At 40.6% G+C, this 13,580-nt stretch overlaps 1 protein-coding gene across 1 annotated transcript in view; it reads right to left on the reverse strand.

The window, feature by feature from the left end:
• Positions 1-13,580, reverse strand: part of GMDS (GDP-mannose 4,6-dehydratase) — a 407,910-nt gene that overhangs the window by 67,264 nt on the left and 327,066 nt on the right. The window contains exon 9 of the mRNA XM_058807075.1: positions 6,810-6,906. Coding sequence (XP_058663058.1) covers positions 6,810-6,906 — 97 coding nt within the window. The remainder of the gene's footprint in view (positions 1-6,809; positions 6,907-13,580) is intronic.

A 13,580-nucleotide genomic window follows, 5' to 3' on the forward strand; every position in this document is an offset into this window, starting at 1 on the left:
TTTGCATTTCCCACCACATCTGCTGGAGTGTTTGCATGGGACAGGCATAGGACAGGCAGTGATAAGAAAACAAGGGTCCAAATGAGGGTGAGACAACAGAGAGAGATAACAAGAGGGAGGAGCAGGCCAAATGGCAGCCCAAGAGAAGGGGGAGGCAAGGGGATAAGAGGTGAGATAAAAAGAGACTTTCTGTGCATGAATAAACATGAATATGTGAAGAGGTGGCAGTAAGACCCCCCAGTGCTAGGAAGGCAGAGAAGAATTATGGGCTGCAGCAGTTGATTAAAACTACAAATCAACTGAATGCAAAAAATCTGCATCAACTTGGTATAATTCCTTCTTGCCTGTGAAGCTACCCTAAGAGAACCTGACTAAAGAAATTGTCTTGAGCTATTTCAGCATCTCTGCTCCCAGGCACTGTACAATGGGGCAGGCAAACGAGAATAATCAGCTGTCACCTCCTGAGCTCCCACAATGTTTGGGCTGGCCTTCTCAATTCCCATCACAGATAAATTGCTCTCCTTCATATTAAGATGCAGCAATGAATGTAAACACACTCTTGGCTACTAATACGGAAACTGTCCCTATTAACTATTCAGGCCCTTGAAGTGAAGCACTTGCTTGGATGCCTGGCTGAATCAGGTAGGGTCTAATTAAGGAGGTAGACAGCCTTCTATCCTCATCCACCTCTCCCTCAGCCTTAATCCTCTATTCACCTAAGTTTAATTTAAAAATCTGTTTTCAGGAGTTGAGCCCAGATCCGTCGTATCCAAGATTGCCACTAATTGCTATGTGTCAACATCATTTAGAAAAATGAGCAATGAATCAAAACCACCAACCCTTCTGCCTGGATGACAGCTTTATCTTTACACACCAGCTTTTCCATGGGGTTGCAATCTCTTTACCCACCCAGAATGGAAAATTGCATTGCCCAAAATCAGTCAGAGATTTCTTCAGCCAGTCTGAACTTCCAAAGGAAAACGACTCATCTTGTAGACAAACATACAGTGCGACACCCAAGGTGCAAAAGCCAAACTCCAACCTAGACCCCAGGAGGTAAGGACACCCTCTTCCTCTGGCTAGTCTTGTCATATGGTTGTGGCATTAGGGGGTGGCAAAGCAGACTCGGAGAGTCTCAGGAAGATCAATGAAGATGTGAAGGTCACAGATGACACATGGCTGGTTTCAAACCCTCAGGAATGACAGCAAAGAAAGAGGTGGTGAAAGAAGAAGGGCAACAGAGCCGGCTGTAGAAGTTGCCAGAGAAATGTTTTGTTGGAGGCACAGCAGAGGAGGTGCAGGATGACGCAAAGAGAAGCAACTGAGTAAAGCACAGTGTGTGAGCAGTGATGTCCAGAGGGATTCCTTTACTGGATGCGCCGGTCTAATTCTGATGTAATGAGCTAATTGTGAGGCAAAAAGTCAGAATCTGTGTGGGAGGCCTGGAGGGGCACATACTAGGTATCTGCTCCTACTAGAAAGGAGGTAAGCTAGGGCTCCTGCTAAGCGTCTGTTGAGAGGATTAAACAAGACACGGAGCAAGACTGGACATGAGCCTGCTGAATCTTCTCCAGCTTGGTGACATATTGAAAAGAAAACTTGATTGCAATTATGATCTTCCTTTCTTCTAAGGAAGAACCGAAATGAACAAAATCAGGATGAGATGAAAAATGCAGAAAGCTATCCGTTCAAGGATGGTGGCATCCCCTAGGAATGACAATGCCATCAGGCTCTCCCCCAGCTTTGCCGCTGCTTAATGGTATCACTCAAGCCATGCAGTCTGCTCTGCCATACATGTTTCAGAAACACAGTGATGCTATTTTTCTACAAACCCTTTCTCTCATGCTTGCTGAGAAATATTTAAAATATGTTAAGTGCCTCTTAGATACTATAGAGACAAGTTACTACTGATCATTATTTTACTTGACTGAATTTGACATGTATATTTTCAGAGATACCTCTGAAATGCCTGATATGTAAGGCCTTAACTAAAACAAACAAACAATCTACTGCAGGTTTTATTGGCAGGAGGGACAAATAAAAGGAAGAGGATGGCAAAGCAATGCAGAGATAATGTTGAGATTAAAGTAAGGAACAATATAAACATTTTGGCTGAGACAGAAGCAAAGTCAGCTTGCAGGAGAATTAAGGACAGCAGAGGCAATAGTTCTCAGATGTTGACATTTTCAGAACAAGGAGGAAAGAAAACAGATAAGAGAAGGCTGTCAGTTTTATGACAGTTCACAACTTCTTTACCTGACTGCTAGAGGAAAATAGACAGGAAAATAATCTGAAGATTATTCTTCCTTGAATGCTCCCATTTCATTTTCATGAGTGTTAATAAAGGCCACATATTGACATTGATGAGCAAAAAGATCCTTGAGGAGGGGAAGCACGTGTTTCCTCGTGCAGATATCTGAACAGTTTACAGTCACAGGCAGCTCTGAACTTAAGAGTAGGAAATGAAACTTGTATGAAAACTGAAGTGGAAGTGTGGGGCATTTAGGGGTTTGTGATCATGGTTTCATTAGACTCTAAATGCTCTTTAGGGCAGGAGCACTTAGAGGAGTTCAGAAATGTTTTTGACTTTAAGAAAGCTGACTTGGGGAGAATGTGATATGCCCCAAGGAATTTTTACTGGAATCCTATGAAACATGGGAAACACAGAGCTGAATTTTTAAAAAACATCTGAAGAGACTGAAATTTAAAGCCGTCCTGCTTAATTCCGAGGAGGAAAAAGGGTAACTGAGGCCAAACACAGTTAAGCAAAAATGCAAAATTTAGAATAAGTGTTACACATAGGACTTTAGAAGGACAATTTAATATAAGTGACACACATAGGACTTTATATATATAAATATACATCTCATATATATATATTTATATATATATTTCAATTATATCAGTGCTAGAAAGAACTGGGAGAAAAATTGCTTAAGGCGGATAACAAGAGGAAGACGTTAGCAAGTTAGCATGCCCTTTTTTCCTTTGAAGAAGAATAATAAGAGGCCAGATGACTACTTAAATATTAGCATCACATTGTGACAGAGTTTCCAAGCTTGCTTAAAGGAAGGAAATTTGCATTGATGATGTGTGCACATGCTCAGAGTTACAGCCACGCCAGCCCATAACAAATGTGAAGCACAGATCCAACCTGCAGTTCCTATGCCAGACAAGCTGTAGGACAACTGCAGAAACAGGTGGGAGAAAAGGGGAAGAATTCTCTGTTACACATGCAGAATATTAGATTTGGAGAAAAAACAACATCTACACATGGCTAAAAGGCTTCTTTTATTTTCCCCTTTCAAACAGTGACATAAACTCCTAACTGAGAAATATATACATCTAAGTTCTGTGATGACAAGACAGACGAGTGAGACCTGGACTTAATCTTCACTGTTGCAGGAAAATGCAATGAAATGAAGGAAGCACCTATAAAACTGTTAGCTTAATTTCTGCCATGCAAAAATAATAGAAGTACTTTAATTCAAACACCTTAATGGGCAAAATTTAATTAGAATAAATTGTGCATTTCTTGGGGGGAAATTCAAGCATACAAATTAATAGTAATTGTCCTGCTGAAAGATAAGAAAATTAAAGACAGACCCTAACTCTGTAAAAGCTACCCAACTTCTGGGGTTGAGAGACCTGATGCTTATGACATTATGTGCTGCAGGGCTGCTTGTTTCTAGCTCACCAAGAAGCTTATTGAATTTCAGTTTTAACTTTTGAAAAAAATGAAAATTATTTTAGCATTATTTTTGTGAATGCCAAATAGATTATTTAAATCCAAGTACCCACTAAATTGCCTACGTACAATATGAATATTCTGACTGTAAGTAGAAAAGACTAATGATATAATTTCTGAAGTACCTACATTTCTCAGGTGAGTAAACAGTACTGGAAACTGATCTTTACATGCCTAGAGCCAAAGGTAAAGGTAAAGCATGACTTTTCTAGCCATGTGCTTAAAAAGCTTGCAAAATAAGTGAAAGCACCTTTTGTAGTGTATCGAGTTAAGTATAGAAAGCAATCTTGCTGTGAAGCTCCTGTGAAAATTGTTCATTTTAAGAAAGGAACAAACAAAAATTTTCCCCCAATCCATGCAGCAGGTTAGCCTCCAAAAGCATTTTAAAAGGGTCAGAAAATATACTGATAGGAATTCGATAAAAGCTGAAAGAAATGATACTGATAGGTTTGCATTTGGCAAGAGACAAGGAAGGAAGGAGAGAGACAGGCATTAGAAGCATTAGCAGGAACAATTCCCAAGGCCAGTAAATATCAAGGGGCCCCACAGCAGTCAAAAGCAGAGTGAAGAGATTTAGAGCCAAGACATTCAAAGGGTCTACTTAGTTTGACCAGAAGACTGTCTCACATTTCAAGGTTTCTTCTTCAGTACAGCTAAGCTTTTCAATGGGAGGCCTTGACCCCAGGGATCACTAACTGAAGAAAACAAATGTGTTTTCAAATGAATGTATTGGCACTGTCAGAACTGACTGTACACAAGATTAAATTAAGTTTATTTTCAATTTCCAGAATACCATGTTAAATTTTAGAGAGACAGACAGACAGAAATGTTTCCAAATAAGACATGAGAATCTGAGCATCAGATTTTCTGTGTCATCTGTGATTCAACAACAGAATTGCTGTTAACTGAACTGGCTAAGCCTCCTCCCAAAATGTCAACCTGAGGCTTTCTTGCCTTTGGCAGTATTGGTGCAAGTGGCAGCAGGGGACACATGCTGTCAGTACACTGTAGTTATTTCATTGCTCTTCCTTGCTTTCTTGATGGATTGGGTTTTGGTCCAGTATTTTGAATTGCACAGATGTGATTCCCTGAATGAAACAAACAGTAGTTTGCCTGCCTTTGGCAAGGAATGGAAATCAAATTAGAATTAAAAACAAAAAGGAGAAAGCGATTCTGGTTATCCATCCTGAGATGATCTAAAAATGAAACTGAGGGCAGAAAAAGGATACCACATCTCTTCATAGAAGAGTTCCCCCAGAGTTCCTCTGCATGCTCCTTAGGACAAAGGTACTTCACTTTGTGCTTCTACCTTGATCACACTTGAGCAGCTTCACAGCCTTCCTGGGTTCCACAGAACAGGAAGGAAGAACAGACAGGAACCAAGTTGGGACTTCATTAAAAGCAAGGCAAGATGAGGGTACTGGAAGATAGAGATGGGGCCCTCATTCAAGGGAAGCTGTGCCATGAGAAACCAGGTAATTTCAGATAAGCATCAGACATCTCCTGTGGCTATACACAGCCCTATTCCAAGCCCACATTCCACTCTGTATTTGAATTCCTCCCTATTCTCATGTATGGAGCCACTAGAAATGTTGAGTATTCCTGAGGGATGTGTGCTTATGCACCTTCCCAAAACAGTAATTATAATTAGCTGAATTTAAAATCCAGAAACTGTGTTCCCAGAGGGACACCAATAGGGACACAGACGAAGAGGACCACGGGCAGCACTGTTTCAGCAGAAAACATCTGAGCGCATGAATAACGTTAAACTACAGTGAGGACTTCCAAAGAGCTGCATACTAATCATGAATTTTGAGGAGTGAACACGTACTTGCTAGTAAGAGGTATGACAAAGCAGGAAAGTGGGTCTCACAAAGCACAGACTTGTTGGGTCAAGTGTCCTTTTCCTGTTTCGCAAGTCCTTTTGTCTCTGTCCTCCTTATCACCCTGACACCTTACCACAGCACAGAATGACAGACAGCTCTTAATGACTTCCTAGCATTTGATTCTGATACACAGGTCCAGCCCTTTTTAACAAACATGAAAGTCTCTATGCGCCTCTGAATTTCAGTTTTAGAACCCATGCCCACTGCCAAGCAGCAGCCCCCTACTCCCACCCTGCAATCTGTGTCAGCAACACAAAGGTGCTCTTGTCACCCCCTTGCTTGAATCACAGCTCTTCTGAATGGGCACACTGACAGATGATGCTGTGTCAGCAGCAAGTGGGGCTCGTGTCACTTTCCCCAGGAGAGGAGAAATCCTCTCCTGGGTACACCCACTCCCAAATAGCACAATTGGGGCTATTGTTCCCTGTGTCCTGAAACCAGGCTTCATCCTGTACCATCTCTGTGCATTGCCACCATCCTGCCTGACCTGGAAATACTGCTGGGTTTTCCCCCTCTCCCAGAATCCTCACTAGGTGATTGGAGCACAGGGATTAGGGATTTGGTCCAGCCAGCAGCATGTGCTGGTTTAGCAGATTTCACTGAAACATTCCTGGGAGTAAAGATATGTTCTGCAAATGGGCATTTGCTGAGTGGGACCCTCCAAAGCATACAAGCACATCTAAAACAGGATTTTGCAGCACCCCCAGTTACCCACCCAGATGTAAGCTGGACAGAGGACACGCAGTGGCTGGAGCTGAAACACTACAGTGAAAGCACAGAGGGTGGAACTTCATAACCAAACCCATCCGTGGCCTCCTTCTGCTTTCCCTGCTTGCAGCTGGAGAAGAGATGCCCGTATTCCCATTCACAAAGAGCTGGTTTATGCTTTGTTGTGTTTCCCATATGATGTTTTAGCCCCTCAGCACTGTCTCTCCCACTCGGGAGGGTGACCAAAGAGCAGCAGTGTCCCTGTGCGAGGGCCATCCGCTCCTCCCGCCTGCTCCTTGTTTCTTGCTGGCTGTGAGGGGCCAGCAAGCAGGCTAATTTGGAGCTCTAAAAGCTGGCAGCAGGAGTGCAATTAACCCGTTTTCACAGACTGCTGGCCAAATGCAGCAATTTATTGGCTGAGTGATTGGATTATTCATTTGCAAAGCTAAGAGAGGGCATTTTCTTACCACTTCAGTTGGCCTGTAGTACTTGTGATTGACTGTCACATGAATCTTGCCAGTCTCTTTGCATCGTCCCACTTCATTCTCATTCTTCCCTTCCCACCTGTAAAGAAGATAAACATTTAATCAACCCATAATTACTTTAGTGCTCTGATCTTACCAACATTTGGCCTGCTTTCATTTACTTGAGGCTGGTGTCAATTCTCCCTGCAGGACAGTATAAACTCATTAGCTAAAGGAACAAAGGGAGAGTTTAGACTTGAATAGAGTAACAATGGCTTTTGAAGTCTTTGTTTTGGTTTTTGATTCAGTGGAAGGTCTAAAATACAGGACTTCCAAATTAAACACATAATGCTAAGGGAAAATAAAATGCCCTGATTTCATAATGTCTCATGTATCTGTAAATAAATATGACAGTGAGGTTTTTCATTTGTGGATTCATTCAAAGCTGTTTTCTTAAAATACTTTTAATTCTTGTATTTTGGCCAATACTTTCAGGAACTCTTTAATCTGTTAATTTTATAGAGGTGAAGCTCTGTTTGAATAGCATTAAGCTGCATAATTTAATTTGTGCTTAACTAGAAAAAACTAAACAAAACAAAAACAGTTCTTGGGTTTTCAGTCCTACCTCGACATGGCAGTCCACATACATGTATTATAAACTCTACTGGCTACCTGTGAGCTGAAAGCCAGTTCCCTCAGTCCAAATTAGTTTCATATGTGTTGAACAGCCTGCAATTTGCAGTAATTCATGTGATCTGATTGCGTTGTGAATTATTTTCTTGGGGACTGTCCTGGTTTCAGGAGCAGCAGAAGAGGAATGGCTTGGTGGGTGAACAGCTCTGCCTTTGGGGAGGTCAGGCTGCAGCCTGGAAGCCTGGGGACAGTGCTCCCACTCCAAATAAATGCTCCAGATGACATGTGTAGGAATGTACATCAGCGCATCAAACATCATCCACTGAATGCACAAAATCCAGAGTTATGATTGAAATTCTATCCTCTCTTTGCGTTTTGCTTTTAAGCATATATATGTACCATGGGGCTCTGAAGCAGCTTGGCTTAAGAATGTGATGATGAAATTCTCTAGCTTTTTTAATGTTAAAGTAAAATCTGTATAAATTAAAGCAGCACTGTGATTTAGGCTATTTAGCCTCAGTCACCAGCAAGGAAATAATAGCACCCCTAGCGTCCCACTTACTAATTTTTCTCCCAGCTCTTGGGATTTTGTCACTGATATGATTTCTCCTTGCCCCCCTGCCCCCTCAAGCTCCTAGAAGAATTTAATTCTTTGACAATCTCAGCCTTCATTTTGGAGTTTCTAGCCCTGAGGGCTACGGAGAAAAGTCTGAAAATGTGACCTCTGTGTACCCATGAAGGTTTAACACTGAAAGGCAGAAATATGCATTATTGCAAGTTCTTAAATCTCACAAATTTTTAAGCACAGCTCATGACTTTTGAATGACTAGCAAAGCCTGTAGGATGCTTGATACTGGGAACATTTGACATTGAAATAATGTCCTACAGATAATAGTGACAGTGAAGTCAGCTGTTAATGGGGCATGCCATGATGCCAAAGACGATTTATAATTTAAATTTTCTTCCTTCTCCTTTTTTTTTTTTTGCAGTTGCTCTGTTGTGAGCCTGAACTGCGAAGTTTTCATTCAGAAGCCAAAACTAACATTAGTCCCTCCCTTTAAAGGGCAGAGGGTAAAAATGTGCAGGACTCAAATGAGCTTAATAGAAAACCAACCGTCACCAGTAAAACAACAGGAAGCTCTTAGATCAGGAGACGTCAGCTCTTGTTGGAGGTCACTGAGCAGAGAACCCCATTTAACACCCAAAAGGCTCCAGAAGGCTCAGCCAGCCAGCAAAGACTCACTTAATGTCGCTGTCAAAGTTATATAACAATAGAAATAGCTTGAGGAGAAATCTCCACCCGTTTTGTTCAGCCCAGTAATGTGAAAAGTTCACAAGGAGGAGGAAAAAAAAAAAGAGAGAAGTGCTCCTCATTGTGAACAAAGTAACATTTGATAGCTGCGCTTCTAATTACTCCTGGCACCTCGATGCTCACAGCTGGGATCATCATACAGCTGATAAAAGGGACTGTGTGGGGGCCAGCCTGACACCAGGACCAAGACATCCATTTTGCCAACCAACTCCCCCTCCCCTATCCCTCAAACCACAAGGCAAGAGAAAAAAACCACACCGAAACCATCCTTAATTTATAGCCAAATTGCAGTCAGAATTGTTAACTGGAAAATGTCACACCAAATTATCCTGAAGCATGAGCATGGCGGAGAGGGGCATGGGGAACCCTCACGTTGTGCTGTGGTTTCTGCTAGCTCCAGCCACAAAGACTACCCAGCTTGCTGCTCCGCAGGGCAGATGCCCACACAGGCACCAAAACAGCCTTGTGTAAACTGGGGGAAACACAATGGATCCCTGGCTGGAGGAATTTAGGACTGGGCTAGATTTATGGAGGACTGGGAGTGGATTCCCCCAAGCCCAGCTGGTGCCAAGCCCAGAGCCCCCGTGGCCTGGTGCAGGATTTGCACAGAACGCTGCTCCTGGAGCCTCTGCAGCGAGGCTGCTGCCTGCCCCACGCTGCCTGGCTTCACCCTCCCACTGCACCAAGGGATGGGCTTCCTGTCACAGCTGGTGGCCCCAGCCGTGTGCCAGCATGTCCTGCACCTGGAGAAGGATGGGTGAGACCATGGAACTGCTCCTGACAAAGCACGCTTGGTGCCCTTTGCATCTACACTTGCATGTCGAGTGCCTCGCTGACTGAGGTGGGTGCTTTGGGATTGCTCGGGGTGATGGTCAATGGTCAGCCATGGTGTTTCTTGGTAAATTCCATATATCTCACCCCTGAAATCAAAATATTTGTCACAAATGCAATTTGGAAAGTACCTGGTGTCAGGTCAGTTGGACTGTTTTGTTTATTTCCTAACCTCCACTTAAAGACAGGATAACTTAAGTTAGAATTTTTTAAGCCATTCTGAAAGAAAGAAAGAAAGAAAAATAATCCGTTCTGAAAATGCCTCTCTTTTAGATATTATTAATATAATTTGTGTCAGGCTAACACTAATGGAACTTACTGAAACTAAAACTTTACTGAAACTAAAACTTCCATAATGCTTTGATTTTCCACTGCTATCAGTGACCTCACAATTTTCCATAAAATTAAGATTCAAATGCACGAGCAGGTGTACTTTCCTCAAAAGTTCTTCACACCAAGAGCTTTTAAACTCTGGATTTACAGTGGGATGGATTGCATTTAATTTATGGCTAATTTCATATCTATTATCATTAACATATTGCTATTGTTACAATACTTATTGTCAGTGTTGATGAATGCTTCTTTGGCTTTTTTATTTTTGGGTGTTCCAATTATTTTTCATTTCTTATAACTATTCAGTGAGAGACCAAGCTTCAAGCAATGAAAACTCTCAGAGGTATAGAAGAATTTATGAGGATGAAAAGCTGGGGTACCCACCTGGTAGGGTGTGAGGTGGGCAGGAAAGGAAACAGGGGAGCCAGGATAATTGAGGAGGGGTGGGAATAGCACTGCAAATGGACCAAATGGTCTGGCTGTAACTGAGGAGGAAACAAGTCAAAGTACATATATTTTTGAGGTGGTGAAGAAATAAAAAAAAAATGAAAATTGCCACAGAAGCAGAGGTAAACTGAACAAGAATATGCATTTTATCTCCTTGCTTGATCTTTACATAGAAACAAAACCCATAGCATTTAAAAAAATATTGAAACCCACTAAAGCCTACAGCTGCTCAGCTTCTTTATGAAAAATAAAGCTATCATGATCACCTTTATGAAGGATCACATTTATGAAATAAATGCCAATAGAAAATATTTTAACATTTGAAACTGAACAGTAAATTAAATAAAAATAAAATTGTATGAAGATTTTGCTTTTCCTCCACAGCTAATATGATATACCGTTTGTGTAGGTTTCTCAGATCTGTGGCCTGATTTCTGCTACACACAAAATTAGGCCAAAGCACATAATTCTGTCCTGGTACATTATAAATAGCAAAACTGACACCATATAACAGACCATTAATATATTTTTGAGGGTAGTCTTTTGTTGGGAAACTTTAAATATGACTCTTCATATGTTCCTTTGCCACCAACTCAACCACCAACCTTGCCAGCAGCTCTGAAACATCAAAGTAATCATAGATACTGGGATTGCTTAACCATGACCTTGTGCTTAAATCAAAAGCATGCTACCATAAAGGAATGTATATTTTTTTGTTTCAAAAGCTCTGATGAATCAGGTAGTCTTTTTTTTTTTTTTTTTTTTACTAGTCCAATAGTATATTGCATAAAAATTGCTACTCCCCATATTACAAGACAATAAAAAATACATGCTAGACTTCCTATTTTTTGTTTCTTTTATTTTTTTTTAATTCTTTCCAGTTCATTGGAAACCTTTTGAAACTCTGTCCCTTTACTCCAATTTGTGAAAGTTGGTGTTGGGAAGAAAATGTTTTCTCAAAGAATATTAATGCTTCTGTGAAAATTAAAGCATTATGGAAAGAAAAGTTTTGGTTTCAAGTAAGTTCCATTAGTCTTAGCCTGACACAAAATTATATTATCTAAAAGAGAAGCTTTTACATTTTAAGAATGGATTTTTTTTTTTCTTTAGAATGGCTTAAAAACTTCTTACTTCAGTTATTCTGTCTTTAAGTGGAGGTTAGGGAAAAAACAAACGAGTCCAACTGACCTCACATCAGGTTTTTTTCCAAATTGCATTTGTGACAAATATTTTAATTTCAGGGTGAGATATATGGAATTTCCCATGAAACACCATATTTCATTCTTACCTAGTCTTTCTACTGGAGAAACCCTCATATCTCCTATGTAGTCAGATAATTAGACTCTTATAGTCTTCAACCCTTAATTTCAGTTCTGAAACAGTTATTGCATCTGCCTGCAGATAAAGCCTTGTATCAATGAGAAAGTAATGAGGGCATGCTCAGCTGAAAGAATTAATTCTCCAGTTGAGGTGGGTTAAATGCCCCTGAAATATATACTCTTTTTTGAGAATGATGACAAAGCTGATGAAGTCCTAAATGAGGACTCTTTTTTGTGAGGGTTCACCCAGGCCAGCACTCTTCACTGATATGGCTGGGTTCCTTTCCACTACTGCTCTTCAAAATGCCTCCGGTTGCTGTACGAGATTCTGTTCCCTTCCTCTTCATCTGAAAGCTTTAAATTTTATTTTCTGATTTAAATATGACACACAGCACTGGCCAGCCAGCAATTTTTGGTGGGCAAAAGCCAGATCTGGAAATAGCAGCTGTTTTGCTGATGACTGCCGATGGCTCCTCCTCCATGCCCCACATGCCTTCCATTCTTACAGCAGTCCTTCAAATCTCATGTGTTTCTGTAACCCAGCCTTCCATTTTAAGATAAAAAGAAAAAAACAAACAAACAAAAAACCCCCAAGTAACAAACCAGAAAAACTCTCCTCCCTCAGTTCAATCTCAGTTCAACCCTCACTGTCACTGAAGAAGCCACAGGAGTTCACCTCAGAAGACCTTATAGCTTATCTGCAAACTTCCCCTTTTTAGGCTGACCTTTTATAAGACCAACTAGTATGTTAGTCAAGATAAAATTTGTATGTGGAACCAAATGACTAGAGTAAAATATTTGTTTTTTTCTGAATTAATTCTGATCCTGGAAGCAATGAATATTTCCGTAACAAATGTGCACGCATTTTTATGTTAATAAAAACCACAATAAATCTTTCTGTAGCTTGAACAGGTTTTCTTTTTTTTTCCTTTCCTTTTCTGTTTTTTTTTTTTTTTTTTAGTTTCCACATTTGCAGACAGGAGCCTTTGTAGCAGTCTGCAAAGAACTCTGAGTGCTGTAGTGGTTTCAGGCTATCTTTGCAATCCTGTTCTAATTTAATATGATTAATGGCAGAAAATTAGTCAAGACAAGCGTTTGCCTGTTTCGTTTACCCTGCTGAAGTTCAAATTATAGGCGGGAAGTGTTTCCCCCAAGTAGCACTTAATTAGTAATGGGCAGAAGGGAAAGTAAAAGAAAAAAAAATGTAATCCTTACAGGGGAAAAATATTTGTAGCTCTGAGGCTTTCCTGTTAGTACAAAGGACTGAATTTGAATGATTCAGAGGACTATATAAATATAATTTGAAATTTCTCCCTTGAAAAAAAAAAGTAAGAGGAAAACATCCACCCCAGGAAGATAAACTTCCACGAACACTTCACAGTCCATTTCAGAGAGAGAATCAGTCTCATTGCAGCTGTACATTTTATTAGTTACAAAAATGTAGTGAAGTTTCCCTCTCTCTTGTTTTGGCTAGAAGACATAGTCCTGACATGTGCTAATGACTGGCTAGGACAGAATATTATGTTATGTTCTTGGAAAGACTTTTTAGGCTGTCCTGGATTTTCAGCTGTACAAGTTAATGTGAATTGTTAGGAAGACAAAATACCTAAAAAAATAAAAGAAATATTTTTAGTTGGTTGATGAGGCAGCCAGGATCTCTTTTTTTCTGTTCTCTACTGCAGTATCATGATGTGACAGCTAAGATTTTACATTTGCAACTTTGACAAAGCACAAAGTAGGGGTAGTGAAGAGCCCCTGCACATGTGCCCAGTTTTCTCAGATGTGGTTTGAGCTCTGCCAACTTTTGTTTGCCTTGACATCTATCCTGGACATTTACTCCATCATTTCATCAATTTTGAGAGTTGGGTTGTACAGCAGTACTAGGCAGCTGTGCCATTG

The sequence above is a fragment of the Ammospiza caudacuta genome, chromosome 1 (genome assembly GCF_027887145.1).
Source record: "Ammospiza caudacuta isolate bAmmCau1 chromosome 1, bAmmCau1.pri, whole genome shotgun sequence".
NCBI lineage: Eukaryota > Metazoa > Chordata > Aves > Passeriformes > Passerellidae > Ammospiza > Ammospiza caudacuta.